The following is an 18,990-nucleotide window of genomic DNA, read 5'->3' as shown; positions in this document are numbered from 1 at the left end:
TTTCAACTTGGTTGTTTCCAGACCAAGGTCCCTTTTCTCAAATTGATGTATTTACCCTTCTTCATCATCCTTGCGAGTTTGTAACTTCATCATGGTATCATCTTACATAACCTCAACGATTTGCCATGTGTTCTCTTAGAAGTACTATGATGAATTACCATGATAAGCCTAATAAAGCATAAAAACCTACCTGGAAGCAGGGATATGCCAATCCAAATACAAGCACATTTAAAACTGCAATATTACTGATATGAAAATGAGTGCGATTTCTAAATCTATGGTTAGGTACCACCAATGTTATCATGTGACTCATGCTAAAAGGATGTATTTTTTTTAATGTTTGATAATGTAGTGTTATGTATAATTTTCCTTTAGTCATGTGTTATGTATAATTTTATTTTAGTCATGTGAGTCTTCTTACTACCTGTGCAACCCAGAGTTGTCATCAGCCTATAGATAAATAGCTAATGATTTCACAAGGCTTCTTTGAAAAGTAAAGGCTGCTGCTTATACTAAAATGTTGGCAGCTAAGAAAAATTGTGTCATAGTGGCCTCTTATTGTTAGAGGGCTCGCAAAACTGACACACAAGATGGGTTGTTAACCCCCTCTCAGCAGCGCGCAGAGAAACATCGCCAGCGGACAGAAACAATAACAGACTTTCCAAATCAACACGGAACTACTTCGCCAGACAACATGTGACAGTGTTCCACCAACCAGAACTCATATGACTGATGTACCACTCCGCTGACCTAACTTTATAAGCACGCCTAGACCGTCAGACCAACAGTGTTTACCAACGGCTAGGAACAGCTCTGGCCAGTACTTATGTTGGCCCTAGCAATATATTCACTCATTGTAGCACTGTAGTAGCACATTTTAGATTAGATTAGATTAGTTTTTCGTTTCACAGATCCATGTTGAGCAGATCCTCGTGGATGTGGAACATATCACTTTTTTTTAAGCTGAAATAACAATACTAATAGTATGAATATATACAATACATCATTTGTTTCTATTAAAAAATTCGTCAATGGAGTACAAGGAGTTGGCCACTAGTAAGTCTTTCAGGCTCCTTTTAAACTGATCTTTATTTGTAACTAAATTTTTTATGTTTGCTGGCAAATTGTTGAAGATGAGTGTTCCTGAGTAGTGGACCCCTTTTTGAACTAAAGTAAGTGCTTTTAAGTCCTTGTGCAGATCATTTTTGTTCCTGGTATTGTATGTATGAACTGCGCTGTTTGTTGGAAAAAGAGATATATTATTTAGGACAAATTTCATTAAGGAGTAAATATACTGAGAGGCAGTAGTTAGTATACCCAGTTCTTTGAAGAGGTTTCTACAATACGTCCGTGAGACTACTCCACAAATAATACGTATTACACGCTTTTGGACTCTGAAAACTTTTGTTTGACTGGAAGAGTTACCCCAAAATATTATACATATGACATTATGGAATGAAAGGAGCCAAAGTACGCAAGCTTTTTTACTTTTATGTCGCCTATGTCTGCTAACACTCGAATTGCAAATACAGATTTGTTAAGGCGTTTCTGCAGTTCTGTTGTGTGCTCCTCCCAACTGAATTTATTATCAAGTTGTAATCCCAGGAATTTAAGACTGTCAACCTCTTCTATCTGCTCTTCTTCATACTTTATGCATATGCTGGGTGGAAACCTCTTACAGGTTCTGAATTGCATATAGTGAGTCTTTTCAAAGTTTAATGTCAGTGAGTTGGCTTTAAACCATTTATTAATATCCATGAAAATATCATTAGCAGATCTTTCTAGAGCTACACTCGACATACTATTTATTGCAATACTTGTGTCATCTGCAAACAAAACGAACTCTGCTTCTGGCAGTGTAACTGATGAGAGATCTTTAATGAACACAAGAAAAAGCAATGGCCCTAAGATGGATCCTTGTGGGACACCACATGTAATTTCTTCCCATTCTGATGGTGACTGATGACTTAATTCACTACTCCCTTGCACTGACACCCTTTGTTTCCTGTTAGCGAGGTATGACTTGAAGCATTTTGCAGCACTGCCCGTGACATCATAGAATTCTAATTTATTTAAAAGGATGTTGTGGTTTACACAATCGAATGCCTTTGACAAATCACCGAAAATACCTGCTACTTGTAACTTGTTATTTAATGAATTAAGTACATTTTCACTGTAGGTGTAAATAACCTTTTCGATATCAGAACCCTTCAGGAATCCAAACTGTGTTCTTGATAATATGTTATTTGGGGTCAGATGGTTGAGAAGCTGCTTGTACATTACTTCTTCTAAAAATTTTTGAGAATGCTGGCAAAAGTGAAATTGGTCTGTAGTTTGATGGCGTCTCTTTATCCCCTTTCTTGAATAGAGGCTTAACATCTGCATATATCAGCCAGTCAGGAAATGTCCCAGTTATAATTGACTGGTTACACAAGTAACTTAGAATTGTACTAAACTCACAAGAACATGCCTTAATTAACTTTGTTGATATTTCATCGTAACCACTAGAATGCTTTGTTTTTAAAAATTTTATTATGGAAGTTATTTCTTTTGTTGAAGTGAGTGACATATTCATGTACATGAAGCTATTTGTAAAGGTTAGTTTCAGATATTTAAGGGCATTATTTACTGATGCTGACAATCTCATTCTATCAGTAACAGATATAAAGTACTTGTTAAAAATAAAGATTCCAAGAATTACCAAGCGGGAAAGCGCCAGTAGACAGGCACAATAAATAAAACACACACACACACACACACACACACACACACACACACACACAGAATTTCTAGCTTTCGTAACCGACGGTTGCTTCTTCAGGTAAGAGGGAAGGAGAGGGAAAGACGAAAGGATGTGGGTTTTAAGCGAGAGGGTAAGGAGTCATTCCAATCCCGGGAGTGGAAAGACTTACCTTAGGGGGAAAAAGGGACAGATGTACACTCGCGCGCGCGCACACGCACACGCACACACGCACGCACGCACACACACACACACACACACACACACACACACACACACACACACACACACACACACACCGCACATACACAGACACAAGCAGCATTTGTAAAGGCAAAGAGTTTGAGCAGAGATGTCAGTCAAGGCGGAAGTACAGAGGCAAAGAAGTTGTTGAAAGACAGGTGAGGTATGAGCGACGGCAACTTGAAATTAGCGGAGGTTGAGAACTAGGGGATATCGAGAAGAGAGGATATACTGAAGGGCAAGTTCCCATCTCCGGAATTCGGATAGGTTGGAGGGAAGTATCCAGATAACCCGGACGGTGTAACACTGTGCCAAGATGTGCTGGCCGTGCACCAAGGCATGTTTAGCCACAGGGTGATCCTCATTACCAACAAACACTGTCTGCCTGTGTCCATTCATGCGATTGGACAGTTTGTTGCTGGTCATTCCCACATAGAAAGTGTCACAGTGTAGGCAGGTCAGTTGGTAAATCACGTGGGTGTTTTAACACGTGGCTCTGCCTTTGATCGTGTACACCTTCCGGGTTACAGGACTGGAGTAGGTGGTGGTGGTGGGAGGGTGCATAGGACAGGTTTTACGCCAGGGGCGGTTACAAGGGTAGGAGCCAGAGGGTAGGGAATTACTACCCTACACTCGTAGTCTCTGCTGGAAATATCACTTTGTCACGAAGAAAAATAATCCTGATCCCACTCCTAATGATCAAACTCCCCAAGACACTATCCAAATTGAACCCTGCCTGGAACAGTTCCGTCCTCCATCACAGCGGGACCCACCTCCTCTTCCTCAAAATCACCCTCTCCAAACCTTCCAGGAATTTCTCACTTCCAGCCTTGCCTCTCAATCTTTCTTGAAAAACCTTAATCCTACTCCCAACATCACCACAACCGAAGCCCAGGCTATCCGTGATCTGAAAGCTAACCGATCCATCATCATTCTTCCGGCTGACAAGGGTTCCACGACCGTGGTACTTGATCGTCGGGAGTATGTGGCTGAAGGACTGCGTCAGCTTTCAGACAACTCTACATACAAAGTTTGCCAAGGTAATCCCATTCCTGATGTCCAGGCGGAGCTTCAAGGAATCCTCAGAACTTTACGCCCCCTACAAAACCTTTCACCTGACTCCATCAAACTCCTGACCCCACCGACACCTCGCACTCCTACCTTCTACCTACTTCCAAAAATTCACAAACCCAAACATCCCGGCCGCCCCATTGTAGCTGGTTACCAAGCCCCCACAGAACGTCTCTCTGCCTATGTAGATCAACACCTTCAACCAATTAAATGCAGTCTCCCATCCTTCATCAAAGACACCAACCACTTTCTCGAACGCCTGGAACCCTTACCCATTCTGTTACCCCCGGAAACCATCCTTGTAACCATTGATGCCACTTCCCTATACACAAATATCCCGCACGTCCAGGGCCTTGCTGCAATGGAGCACTTCCTTTCACGCCGATCACCTGCCACCCTACCTAAAACCTCTTTCCTCGTCAACTTAGCCAGCTTCATCCTGACCCACAACTTCTTCACTTTTGAAGACCAGACATACCAACAAATAAAGGGAGCAGCCATGGGTACCAGGATGGCCACCTCGTATGCCAACCTATTTATGGGTGGCTTAGAGGAAGCCTTCTTGGTTACCCAAGCCTGCCAACCCAAAGTTTGGTACAGATTTATTGACGACATCTTCATGATCTGTACTCACAGTGAAGAACAACTCCTGAATTTCCTCTCCAACCTCAATTCCTTTGGTTCCATCAGATTCACCTGGTCCTACTCCAAATCCCATGTCACTTTCCTTGATGTTGACCTTCATCTGTCCAATGGCCAGCTTCACACATCCGTCCACATCAAACCCACAAACAAGCAACAGTACCTCCATGATGACAGCTGCCACCCATTCCATATCAAACGGTCCCTTCCCTACAGCCTAGGCCTTCATGACAAACAAATCTGCTCCAGTCCTGAATCCCTGAACCATTACACCAACAACCTTAAAACAGCTTTTGCATCCCGCAACTACCCTCCCGACCTGGTACTGAAGCAAATAACCAGAGCCACTTCCTCATCCCCTCAAACCCAGAACCTCTCACAGAAGAACCCTAAAAGTGCCCCACTTGTGACAGGATACTTCCCGGGACTGGATCAGACTCGGGATGTGGCTCTCCAGCAGGGATACGACTTCCTAAAATCCTGCCCCGAAATGAGATCCATCCTTCATGAAATCCTCCCCAATCCACCCAGAGTGTCTTCCCGCCGTCCACCTAACCTTCGTAACCTCTTGGTTCATCCCTATGAAATCCCCAAACCACCTTCCCTACCCTCTGGCTCCTATCCTTGTAACCGCCCCCGGTGTAAAACCTGTCCTATGCACCCTCCCACCACCACCACCACCACCACCACCACCACCTACTCCAGTCCTGTAACCCGGAAGGTTTACACGATCAAAGGCAGAGCCACGTGTGAAAGCATCCACGTGATTTACCAACTGACCTGCCTACACTGTGACACTTTCTATGTGGGAATGACCAGCAACAAACTGTCCATTCGCATGAATGGACACAGGCAGACAGTGTTTGTTGGTAATGAGGATCACCCTGTGGCTAAACATGCCTTGGTGCACGGCCAGCACATCTTGGCACAGTGTTACACCGTCCGAGTTATCTGGATACTTCCCACCAACACCAACCTATCCGTACTCCGGAGATGGGAACTCGCCCTTCAGTATATCCTCTCTTCTCGATATCCCCCAGGCCTCAACCTCCGCTAATTTCAAGTTGCCGCCGCTGATACCTCACCTGTCTTTCAACAACTTCTTTGCCTCTGTACTTCCGCATCGACTGACATCTCTGCCCAAACTCTTTGCCTTTACAAATGTCTGCTTGTGTGTGTGTGTGTGTGTGTGCGCGCGAATGTACACCTGTCCTTTTTTCCCGCTAAGGTAAGTCTTTCCACTCCCGGGATTGGAATGACTCCTTACCCTCTCCCTTAAAAACCACATCCTTTCGTCTTTCCCTCTCCTTCCCTCTTTCCTGAAGAAGCAACCGCCAGTTGCGAAAGCTAGAAATTCTGTGTGTGTGTTTTATTTATTGTGCCTGTCTACCGGTGCTTTCCCGCTTGGTCAGTCTTGGAATCTTTATTTTTAATATATTTTTCCCATGTGGAAGTTTCTTTCTATTTTATTTATATAAAGTACTTGTTAAATAGATTTGCCACACTATGCCCATCAGTTACTAATGTGTCATCTACTCTTAGTGCTATTTGCTCCTGTTCCTTTCTGGTTCTATCAGTCTCCTCTTTCACTATATCCCATACTGTTTTTATTTTGTTCCCTGACATTGCTATCTTCTTCTCATTGTGTATTTGTTTAGATGTCTGAATTACTTTTTTTAATATTTTACAGTATTCCTTGTATTTAGCTAAATCATCAGCATTGGAGCTATTCTTGGTCGACAGATACATTTTCCTTTTTGTCTTACAGGAAATCTTTATTCCTTGTGTGATCCATGGTTTTATTATAGACTTCTGTTTAATTTGAGTAACTTTTAGAGGAAAACAGTTTTCAAACATGGTACTGACATTGTTCATGAATGTGTTATATTTTTCATTCATGTCATGAGCACAATAAACATCTTTCCAGTTCATATCTTTGAGCAGTTTTCCAGAACACTAAATTTTTGGATGATAGAATACTCTCCTGTACTCAGATTTAGCAGTCTTGATAATCTGCTTAGAATTTACATCTAAAGCAAGGAGCTGCATGTCACGATCTGATAGTCCATTTATTACAGGTTTTATGGTATGATTTTGTTCCTTTGATTTGTCTATAAAAATGTTATCAATGGCTGTCCTTGAGGATTTAGTGATCCTAGTTGGAAAGTTTACAGTGTTAGTTAGATTTAAAGATAACATTACTAACTGCAGTAAATGTTTACTGGAAGATTGAATTAGAAAATCTGTATTAAAGTCACCAGCAATCAAAATTTCTTTGTTTCTTACTGTTAAATAACCCAAAAGAGCTTCTAGATGATTTATGAATAGATTATAATTTCCTGCAGTTGCTTGGTAAATAGTTACTATTATATAGGATCTGTTATGGAACTTTACTTCTGTTGCACATGCTTCTAGATGCTGCTCTAAACAGAATTTATTAATGTCAATGTTCTTGAATTTATGGCAGTTTTTAATAAATGTGGCAAGTCCTCCTCCATCCACATCTGCTCTGCAGAAGTAGGAAGCTAGCTCAAATCCTGAAATGTCTAACATACCTATACCAGTGGTCACTTTATGTTCAGAGAGGCAGGTTATGTCAATTTGATTAGATGAATTCATTTCATCGATACAAATGAGTAGTTCATCAATTTTATTTCCGAGTCCCGGAATGTTCTGGTGTAATAAAGATAACTGATACTGCATACTAATAGGATTATAACTGCTTTGGTGAAGATGAACAGGCAGTTTCTGATTACTTCGTGTTAAACATTGTTTAAATGGAGGCTGTATGCTAAAATCTGGCTCCTGTTCATCTGTATTCTCAAACTGAGTGTGTCTGCCAGTCTCTCTTAAAACTCATTTTCTATCCCCCTTCCCTATCCTAAAAAAGGCATCCCTCTGACACCTGTGACCACTGGTATTTTACCACTTGTGACAGTGTCCCTCCTTAAGTTTTCTGCAAATCAACCCAGACAGTTTTCCCTTCCCTTTCCTATTGGGGTGAAGGCCATGCCTAGTGTAGTACCACCTACCAATAGCATCCACAGGAATCAGACCAATATGGGACCCTATATCCGTCCTAAGCAGCCACTCCAACTCCAAGTACACCCTCCCTACAGAAGAGTTCAAATGAGGCCGATCATGGCGTCTCAACACAGACACAAATCCCACACTCCTATGCTTCGTTGCTGATGCTATCTTCACCAGGTCACTCTCTATGGAATATTCAGAGTCTCTGTCAATGCTGTTTCCTGCACCACCCACTATAACCACGGCATCCTCCTTCGTGAAATCTTTGCATAAAGAACCTATATCCTCTGTTACCTGACCTAGATCTGCACTAGGCTTGAAAAAGTTTGTGACCTGGTACTCTGGACCTAGATTTTCCTGCAGTAGTTGGCCAACACATCTACAATGGGAACTACCTAACAACGGAACTTTCTTTCTCTTTACAAATTTCCCTACCTTTTTCAAGTCCTTGAAAGCTTGTTGTGCCCTTTCTACAGCTTCAGCTACTTGAGACTCATCCGATTCTGACTGAGGCAACAGGTCAAATGTATTTTCAAGATTTATCACAAAGCTGTCTGATGCTCTCCTTTGCCTGTTTCCCCTATTACCTGTTGCCACTTCCCACCTCTGTTCACACTTCTCCCTCTTTAACCTGTCCAGATCCTCTCTTGCCTTGTCTAGGTCAGCTTGAAGAGCTGCAATTTTCCCTTCCTGTTCCAGTATTTTCCTATCTCTACTGCAGATTCTACGATAACACTGGTGAGCCTCATTTATGTCCCCATTTCCCATGCCACTACATTCGCCCCAATGAAAGAAACTACAACACTCATCACACCATACCCCGGAACTAACGATCCTACGGCATGTCACACACTTCTCACTCATGGCAAAAACAGAAATCGTATAAACTGATTTAAGTACTGACTAATACGTAAACAAAAGACCCTAGAAACTATTCAGGCACATATAAATAAATCGAAAGAGTAATGAATAAAAAAAAAACTGGTGATTACATGTAAGTTTAAGTCACTGTTTACTTACGTTATGCGCGCGTGAAATTAAGCCTAAAGTCTGTGCTATAGGTGCGAGAAGGAAAATAAACTTCTTACCCCGTTTAATCTTATTTAACACTTCACTAACACTTCCACTAATGTTGGATTTTGTGTTGCGCAGAGTAGATGTTGGTCAGTAATTTTCCTCCATTGTCTTGTTTCCTTATTTGGTTTGTGGATTTTCTTGTTGTTCTTGCATTTAAAACTTAGTATATGCCAAGAAGGCATTTTTTCTTTAATTACAATAAATTGGCTGCTAGTTCTTTTTCCTGCTGACCGCAGGGCACAACAGTTACTGGCAACAAAAGTAAAACTTTCATTTTCAAACAGAATGGCCTCCTCAGAGGAACTACTTCAGTTCTTGGTGGAAACTGTACAGCAGATTCAGGCAGTGCTCACAAGATCAGAAGATTGCTCTCACTCAACAGAGTTGCAAGAGGTAGCTCATAAAGTAGATTCCATCACAGGTAAATTGAACACTTTGCACGTGGCTCCACCAATATTTCCAGTTTTCGACAGGTCTGTTGAACCATGGTCAAATTATGTAGAACGGTGGGAACAACTTTTATTGGCACATGGTATCCACGACGAAAATTGAATTTGGGCTTTCTTTTTAGCAGCAGTCGGCCCACAGGTGTATCGTTCAATTCAACAACTGAACCCTGAGCAGTGTACTCGCCATCATTCATTTACCCATATTATGGGCTGCCTTTTTGAGTACTTCGACACACAAATACACGTCTCCTCCCCCCGTCAGACTTCCTTCTCTTGTCGCAAGTCATCAGGTAAGACTTATCGGGAATGGATTACGACGCTCCAGGGTCTCTCCCGCAATTGTAAATTCTAGTGTGCCAATGTAGCCTGCAAGCGGTCTTGTGCCTCCTCATTGATTCACGATATGGTGGCTTTCACGCACCAGACAAGGGTCTTCAGGCTGATATTTTGAAGTTACAGGACCTTTCCTCTACACCTGTATGCTGATCATTCGTGCGTTTGAACAGTCCCACCGGATACAACTACCATGTCTCCAGCTGTTTTCGCGGTTCACCAGTTGCCTAGCGCCAAGCAGGAGCCTCATCAATCTGCCGGTTCATCCCATGACAGGAAATCTTTCTCCCGGCTTCCCTCCTGTCCAGGCTGTTTCCGGACTCACCAATGGTCAGAGTGTACCAACCAGCGAGCGAAATGCACAGCTTGCAACTGAGCAGGCCACATCACCGTGGGTGTCAGGCTTCACAGAAACATAGCATAGATGCCACGCTTCCTACGGACGCACAGGCTCATCGCAAATTGTCACCTCAGGACCTGGCCGCCTCGCATTCCACTGAAAGCCAAGTATTTTCCATTATTCCCCAGTCACATACCCGTTTTCTCCTTATCTTGGAGGTCACGCATATTCCGGTGGTCTTCCAAATTGACACGGCATCGTCTGTTTCTATTCTGGATGGTGCCACATACCAAAGCTTGGGCCTACCAGCTTTATCCCTGTACACTCACGCCTTGCGCAGTTTCAGAAATCACTATATCAGTCGATGGCGTTTTTTCCATACAAATCTCTTACAACAGTCGTTCCTTCACTGCTCAGTTTTTGGTGGTCAGATCCCCCAGCACTACTAATCTTCTGAGTGTGGACATTTTTGGGCATCCGGGTTAATCAGTGCAGGACGCGGTATCAATTCCCTCATCTGATACCCTCCTCGCCCCGTTGCTCAGTAAATACGAAACATTGTTCTCATCATCCACACCGGAGGTGAACGGTTTCACTGTGCATGTTCAACTTCTTCCCTCTGCTGTTCCTCGTTTTCTTAAGGTCCGCCTGAACCCCTTTGCTCTCTGAAACAGGCTCCAGATGGAACTTCGCTGCTTACAAGATGAAGGCATCCTTTCTCCTGTCATACACAGTCGCTAAGCGATGCCTATCTTGATAGTCAAGAAGCCGAATGGCGCTTTATGCATCTGTTGCGATTTTAAGTTCATCGTCAATTCTCAGTCCGTCATCGATGCCTATCTTGTCCCATTGATGGATGACATACTCACATGTATTGCAAGCTTGACCATTTTTGCCAAAACTGATTTGTGTGATGCTTATTTGCAGCTGCCGTTGGATGAGGGATCACAGCAGATCGTAGTCATCAATACCCCTGTGACCTTTTTCAGTACAACCACATCCCTTTTGGCATTGCCAGCACCCCTGTCATTTTCCAACGTTATTTGGAACATCTCATAAGCCAGGTGCCTGGGGGCAACCAATTATCTGGGTGATGTCATCGTCGATGGCTTGTCCGCTATGAACCTTGTGGACAAGCTGGATCGGCAGTTTCAGGTTTTTGCTGAGGTTAACCTGTGTTGCGGGAAAGAAATGTGTGACTTTTTTGCACGAGATGTCAGCTATCTTGGGTTCATGATTGATGCCCACAGCCTTCACCCTTCTAAGGAGTATGTCAAGGTGATTCAAAACCTGCCTCCTCCCACCAACATGAAGCAACTGCAATACATCCTCAGTCAAATCAACTATTATCAGTGTTTTATACCCCTGACCAGGTTATTGCACATGGTGTGCGTTGGGTTTGGGACATGGCGTGTGAGTAGGCTTTCACACGTCTCAAGTCAGCTCTCTCCCACCCTCCTTGTCTGGCCACTTACGATTCTTCTCTGCCTCTCACTGTTGCCACCGATGCCTCGGACTACGGCATGGGTGCAGTTCTCTTGCAAGTGATCAACGGCATTGAGAGTCCAGGGGTTTTCGCATCCAAAAAATTGACCGACGTTCAAACCAAATATAGTCAAACTGAAAATGAAGCTTTGGCATTGGTTTTCGCTCTGATGAAATTCTAGGATTTCATGTATGGCTGTCATTTCACGCTACAGGCTGACCACCAGCATTTGTTTCTTTGTTTCACCCAAGTGCTACAGTGTTCACCTGGATAGCGCTCCACTCCAGCAGTGAGTGCTCTTCCTGGCAATGTTCGACTTTGATATTGTCTACCATACCTCTGAAAGGCATGCAAATGTCGACTTCCTGTCCTGACTGCCTGCCGGGGCGGACCGTGAGTTTAACAATTCTCCCTTGGTTTGTTTCCAGGGACGGGACGTGGACGCAGCGCTGGATGCGCTTCCCTTGGATGCCGATGCGGTCTAGCAGGTCACTGTTCAGGATCAGACACTGCAAGCTCTCTGCCGCCAAACTGCTGCGGCTTTGCCGACCAGCCGTCATAGCGTTCACAATGCACAGGTCGAGCATTTTTGGGATTACCGTCACAGTCATCCTTCTGCATAGTGATCTGAACGTTCCCCGGGTGGTCATACCGCGTGAGTTGTGCCGCCATGCCCTCGACCTCCTCCATGCTGGCCATTGGGGCATCGTCCTCACCAAACAGTTGGCCCGCTGACACCTTTATTGGCGCGGTATGGATAAAGACATTGCCTCCCTCGTGTCGTTCTGCAACACGTACCAAACACGTCAGGCAGCACCCCCACGCCACTATTTTTCATGGCCCGATGCAGCTGCTCCATGGGAATGTCTCCATTTGTATTTCGTAGGGCCTTTTCATGGTTTCCAGTGGCTCATACTAATCCACTACGAGTCAGGATACCCTTACATTTCCTACATGATGAACAACACTTATACTAAGACTATCAACTTCTCCGGCACCTCTTTGCTGTCGAGGAACTCCCCAAAATGATGTTACAGATAATAGTCCACAATTTACTTCGACCGAGTCTAAGCAGTTCTGTACTGCATACCTGCCAACTTTCAAATACAAAAATCCAGAAGATCCCAAATCGCAAAAATTTAATGCATTCATACACTGCAAGGTGTTCGAACATAGTGAGGAACGACTGCACACAAAGACATTACAAGTAATGTTAACACATAATAATGTAGGCTACATTTTAAGATCACTGTTTTCGAACTCTGAAGTTAGGTACTTACACAAGTTATTTACTGATGAGTGTTCATTTGTTGTCACTTAACATTGAGAACAGTTCACGCATTACACAAAAATGAGTTTTCCTGCACTTGATCTTGAAAGTCACAATATGAATGACACTGTCAAAACTACTATACTGAACGTTTATTTACAAAATTTTCTCAAATTCAAAGAACTCCTGCCTCATCCCATCACAGATTGCAGAGGAGAGATGAAGATGAATAGCTTTCTACAGAAGTTCTGAAGGAAAACTATTCATGTAACATAGACCAATGTTTCTTGTGTTCAAAACAGAAATGGATCCCAGAGTTTCATTTGACATGGAGGTCCTAAACTGATTGTGATTCTTTTTCACCTAGCTGAACACACGCTCCAATTCAGCAGTGCTGTGCAGAAGAGTCAAAACAGAAAGCATTAGCCTGGATAAGCTATTGTACTTAGGAACACCACTAGCTCCACGAACGCTCATCAAAGTGAGCCCATTTGGTATAACCTGTCAAATTCTAGCTCTCACAGTAACAGAGTCATACACCTGCAGGGCCACAAATTGGCTCTGATGCACATTCATTGCGTCCTCGGCTGACTCACTTCCCTTCCTTCACAGAAGTGATGGAAACCTTTCTATAAGAAATTCTACGGAAGAAAATTTGGCATCCTCAATTTTGGAAACTTTTTCATCACTAAGGCGAAACTTGTTTCTGATATAATCACATGCAGAGCAGAAGTAAGCCCTGACAGATGAAAAGAATGTTGACTTGTCTTTATCATTACGTTTCTCCACCAAATCCATTGTCTGAACGCCAATAGCTAAATCAACGTTTTCTCTCTGATATTCAACAAGATGGTACTGAACTTCCTGTAACGAGGAACTCTTTATAACTTTAGGTTTAACAAACCTGGAAAGAAGCTGCTATAATAGGTTCGTCATTAGTTCTAACAGTTTATGAGTTTCAGGGGAAGCACTGTGAAATGCAGAATTGAGATTCTCAAATAAAAGAATGATAGCACACAGAAAAGCACAGTATGCCTTGTTTAAATCTGAAGAGAGAAACATAAATAGTTTCTCTTCACGGGTTTGAATAATTTTGTCGTTCTGCAGCACAGGAGTGTCAGATTTTGTGGCAGATGCGAATCTCTTGGGGCAACCAGTTCTGATGACTCGATAGCTTTCCTCTTTCCATGGTCTTTAGAACCACCAAGCTCAGCTTTTGGGATTGTAAACGATGATATGCTACTTGATGCACACTGAGCACTAACACGCATCTCATCTTTAAAGAAGCCAAGTAAAGGATTCAATTGCTCCAACAGTCTCTGCAGACGCTTTCCGAAAGATAGCCATTAGGAGCACTGTGTGAACAGAACACTACACAGTCTTCAGTTGGTATTTTGTAATACTCCAACAGTGAAATTAACAAATCCCCAATATTGTGTCCTGTTGAATCACCCACCAAGGCAATGCTTAGCATCACTGTTGTTGCTCCCACCTGTAGCCAAAGTAAATGGTTCCCATTGCATACAACTAATGACTTCATTTCTTGAATCTGTAGCCATTTCTTGCAAAATATGTGAAGTCTTTGTACAACCACCACTGTATTCTTTTTTGCTACTTCTGAACCAGCACCAGTGCGATCAGCAGCAGCTAACAGAATATTATGTTCAAATAAAACTGAAGTGAACAAACATCCTGCTCTTATAACATCTAGATCAGATCCTGGAGTGGTAAAAAATGAATCAATTTTCCTACTGCTGTCCTTCATTTTCATACTGCAGATATGTTTAATGGATTTAATATGATTTATTAATTCTGTTCTTCCTCTGTAAGCAATATTTGTATCACACGAACAAATGGAACAGAATGCGAATGTTTTGCCTTTCCACGATCACATAATACACGGAAATTCAGCAGAATATCCATCCCTGAAAGACTAATGAAACCACTCCTTACAAGAACTCATCACAAGAACACCAAATCACTCAAAAATTCATCACACAATTGCACAAATACCAGAACCACAGCAAGCACCGCGTAAAACCAAGCATAAGCAAAGCTTTCCCGCTAGGTCACTAACATGTAGTCAAAGCACAAAGAGTATACAGCAATAATCTGTGAGATGTGTTTATCAAAAGAACGTTTGGTCAACTTTTGCCGGCAGTGTTTCAAACACAGAGTTAATGACAAAAGCGCAGTGATATTCTGTGAGAAGGAATTATTCATAATATTATCGGTCGACTTTCAGTCGAATTTCAAACACAGATATCTGAGAATAACAGCTATTATCGAAAGTCAAAATGTGTTATGAATTCAGAGGGTGGGAACAAGCCTGGGAGTTGAAAATTCGGAAAAAACGATGTTCAACTGGAAAACTACTCGAAAATCCAGAAATGTTCTGGGTAAACCAGAAAACTTGGCAGGTTATGGTACTGCCAACGGCATTTTCCTCGTCAATACTGCCCCATTTCACCCTGCATCAAATGGCCGGGTGGAACGTTTTGTGTGGACATTCAAGACCCAGCTCGATAAGCTGCCGAGCCGTCACCTGTTGGAGGCCGTGGCTACGTACCATACTACCCCCATACCAGTAAAAGTCCAGCGGAGATACTTCACAGTCAATTATTCGCTCCCTGTTATCTGCCTTGGTACCCGAGGCTTCTCACCCTCCCCCGCCCGTCGTCCGACGCACTCCTTTCACGTCGGGCAGAAGGTCTGGGCTCAGACCTTCTCTGATCCGTAGGCACATAAGGTGCCCGCTGTCATCACTGAGCTCTGTGGTCAGGTGACGTTGTCTCTCCGGTGGGCTGATGGTTCAGCTGCCTGCTGGTGTCTCAACCAGCTCTGCCCCCGTCTGGTGGACCACGACCCCTGGGGGAGCTGCCAGTGATTATCGCCGACCGCCCTTTGGCGGAACCTCCACTTCCACCTCCACCTCAGCTGCTGTCTTCGCTGCCAGCTGCCCGTGCTGCATTGCCGCCTCCTGTCCCTGCCAGCCATGAACCTTTGGATCTCGACCAGAACGCCCCTACTCCTATGGACAATTGTGGTGCTGTGCGTTTCTTTTCCCCCCGAGGGGAGAAATGTCGTAGCACTCCCATATTGTTAGAGGGCCCACAGAACTGACATGCGAGATGGGTTTCTAACCCCCTGTCAGCAGTGTGGAGAGAAACATTGCCAGTAGAAAGAAACAATAACAGAATTTCCAAATAAACAAGGAACTACCTCACCAGACAACATGTAACAGTGTTCAACCAATCGGAAATCATACAACTGATGTAGCACTCCACTGGCCTGGCTTTATAAGCATGCCTTGACTGTCAGACCAGCGGTGTTTACCAACCACTGCATTGTAGTAGCACGTTGTATTTTGTATTGTGTAGAGTAGATGTTGGTCACTATTTTTCTTCCATTGTCTTGTTTCCTTATTTGGTCTGTCACCACAAGAACTGTGGATTTTCTTGTTGTTCTTGCATTTAAAACTTGTTATATGCTAAGAAAGCTTTTTTTTCTTTAATTATAATAATGCGCATTCAAATTGACTGTTAGTTCTTTTTCCCGTCGGCCGCAGGCTGCAACAAATTGCACATATGCTGCTCCATCTATTCACTGTTTACAAAGGCAAAGCAGTCGCCATTTTTATGGAGTAGTCATTTAGGGAAGGAGGGAAAGAAACAACAGTGACTTTGGAAAGTGTTGCTCCCAGCACATGTGAAGTGCATGCTTTAATTCAATTTTTGTGCACGAAAGAATACACAGGAGCTCATACTCTCCACGAGTCCATGTCTAGTAATTGAGCCCATAGTAATGTGTGAAGGGGATATTAGACTGATAACTATAAGCGGCCATACAAATAAATGTGCATGGTGAAAAGCACAGTGGAAGTCTCAGTATTCAGAATGGTGAAACAGTGCAAGAAGTGGACAAAAATTGCAATCTGATCCAGGACTGATGGTTTTCATTCTGGTTGATGAATTTCCTCAAGCTAGACACATCACTATTTAAGCAATTATCACAGGAAACCTCTGGTAGTGCAAATTGTGTGCAAGGCAGGTATCGAAAACGTGGTTCCACATGCTGCTACCTGTACTAAGGATATTAGTCAGCATTTCTGTTGCAAACATTTCAAATATACATGCTCAATACTCGACGTTACACTCAGGAAGTATTACCTATTCACGCTTTTGGGAGATAAGATTTGTTGGACAATAATTTAGAGATAACGTAGAACTTAAGATCGTTGTTGTTAACTGGTTCAATTCTCAGGTGGAGATTTCTATGCAGGGGGTTGGAGGAAATAGTGTAATGTTCTGAAAACTGCTTGGATGTGGAAATGTGAAGTAGGTTTGTGGGATACTAAAACTGGCAATAAAAGATTTTTTTATGAATGTAGTTTTTATGACTGAACAGCCTGACTTCACCAAAAAGCTCTGTACATGATTCACACTCCTTTATCAAGATCGTATTAATTTAGTTTTATAAGTTAGGCAGTATTTGTCTCTTTTGGAACCCTTAGGAGATACAAAGTGTGAGCTCAGAAAGATGTTTATAAACAGGCTTAATTTGAAGTATGTATCTCAAAACTCATCATTGGCAACAGTGGTTCCCTCCCTTCTTTCTTTTGAAGCTCAAACACAATTCCTGTCTTATGGATAAAACACTATTCTTCATTTTTGATACACAATACTGCACTTATTGAGATCATGTCTGTCTAGAGAGACTTTTTAAAAACAAAATGACACAAATATCATTGATTAGCATTATATTTTGAAGTTATAATAAAATACTTTCACTGAAGAAAAGATACCTTGTCTGGAAGAAAACATCTTCATCTATAAAGCCAAAATTGTCATGGACTTTTGTAACTGTTCCTGTGAAGACTCGTTGCTTAGGTGATGGGTTGGGATTTGCAGGTGGCACTGGTGGAACAGCTGTCACTGGTGCACTTTGGAAAGCAGTAGGATTCAAAGAACGTGGTGTTGGGTAGCTGACAGTAGCAACTTGTGGGAACATCTGTAACACAATACATCAAATTATTGACATTATCCTTGGCATCACATGCACTTTGTTCAATAATAAAACATAATTTACCACAGGAAAGAAATACACAAGCTTCAGTGAACTCATTCATAGCCAAAGCATAAATCAAGGTTCAACTTGGAGGCAGTCGGTTTGATTCCTGGTGGCATGCAAAATTTCTAACACTGATACTTTATCAACAAGGGGTGGAAAAGTTCTGGTTATCAGATCTTGTGCCAAAGCTCTGGGTTAAATTCCAAATCTTTCCAGTATCTCATGGGAGGAAGGATGGGATTTACACTGCATATAAAGATCCACTTATCGAAGGGGGCTGTTAAGCTCAGTAGTCCACTTTGTGTTGCTGAGAGACATATGATATGTGATGGCACCAAGATTCATTCACTCCCTTAATTCTGATGATTAACAACAACAGTATAAATATGACACTATGCTCATTGCAAACCCCTGAACATATATTAATACATCTCTGACATAAAAGCTGCCAAAATGGCATCTAATTAACAAAAAGTAATGATCAGTGCAAAAAATAACTGAATTGTCATTTTGCTTTGATACAAATCTTTGTAATGTTTACGTGAGGCAAGCAAAATTTTTTTCATTGCAAATTTATCAAATTTTACTACAGTGTAGTTCACAATTTGGGTTTAATATGAATCTTGTACAGCATAGTGAAGTGTGACACATTGGTGACATTGAGAGAATTGTAGGTCTTCATATTCTTGTGTGGTTACTTGCTCATATTGTATTGTACTGTACTGAACGTTAACCGGGGACCTAGAAACGACAGAGAGGCTCTGTCCCCGCCGCAGGCGCTGTGGTCCACAACCCCACGACGACTTTCACTCCTCCGCTGCCCTATTTGCTGATAACTTTCATGTGACTGCATAACTGATGGTGTATGACCATGGAATCTGTGTAGATTTCAGAATGCCCATTATAATTCAAAGTATCTCAACTAAATTCCTTGTATGTGTTTTGTATTGAAGAAATGTAGCATAGTACTTGGTGAGTTGCTACCCCAAAGTTAGAATGGTAGTGGCTAATGTGCATACATCAGCTTCTCTACACTTGCCTGTTCAGCAGATCCTCTATGTGATGCTTCAGGTCTTGAGCATAAGACTGATGTTTCCCACATGTTTATAGATCAAAGAGGAGGAGGAGAAGAATGATAATTGGAATCTAACATTCCATCCACAACAATGGCATCGCACATGGAGCATAAGCTCAGATCAAGGAAGGATGGAGTAGGAAATCAGCCATCCCCTATCAAAG

At 42.6% G+C, this 18,990-nt stretch overlaps 1 protein-coding gene across 2 annotated transcripts in view; it reads right to left on the bottom strand.

Annotated features, from left to right (window-relative positions):
• LOC126272211 (cell division cycle and apoptosis regulator protein 1-like) overlaps positions 1-18,990 on the bottom strand; it is a 269,061-nt gene that overhangs the window by 172,103 nt on the left and 77,968 nt on the right. For both annotated transcript variants that reach the window (XM_049974912.1, XM_049974901.1), the window contains exon 5: positions 17,486-17,691. In XM_049974912.1, the coding sequence (XP_049830869.1) occupies positions 17,486-17,691 (206 nt within the window). The remainder of the gene's footprint in view (positions 1-17,485; positions 17,692-18,990) is intronic.

The sequence above is a fragment of the Schistocerca gregaria genome, chromosome 1 (genome assembly GCF_023897955.1).
Source record: "Schistocerca gregaria isolate iqSchGreg1 chromosome 1, iqSchGreg1.2, whole genome shotgun sequence".
In the NCBI taxonomy this organism is placed as follows: domain Eukaryota; kingdom Metazoa; phylum Arthropoda; class Insecta; order Orthoptera; family Acrididae; genus Schistocerca; species Schistocerca gregaria.
The sequence above is the reverse complement of the archived record's forward strand: the minus strand, read 5'-3'. Positions and strand labels throughout refer to the sequence as shown.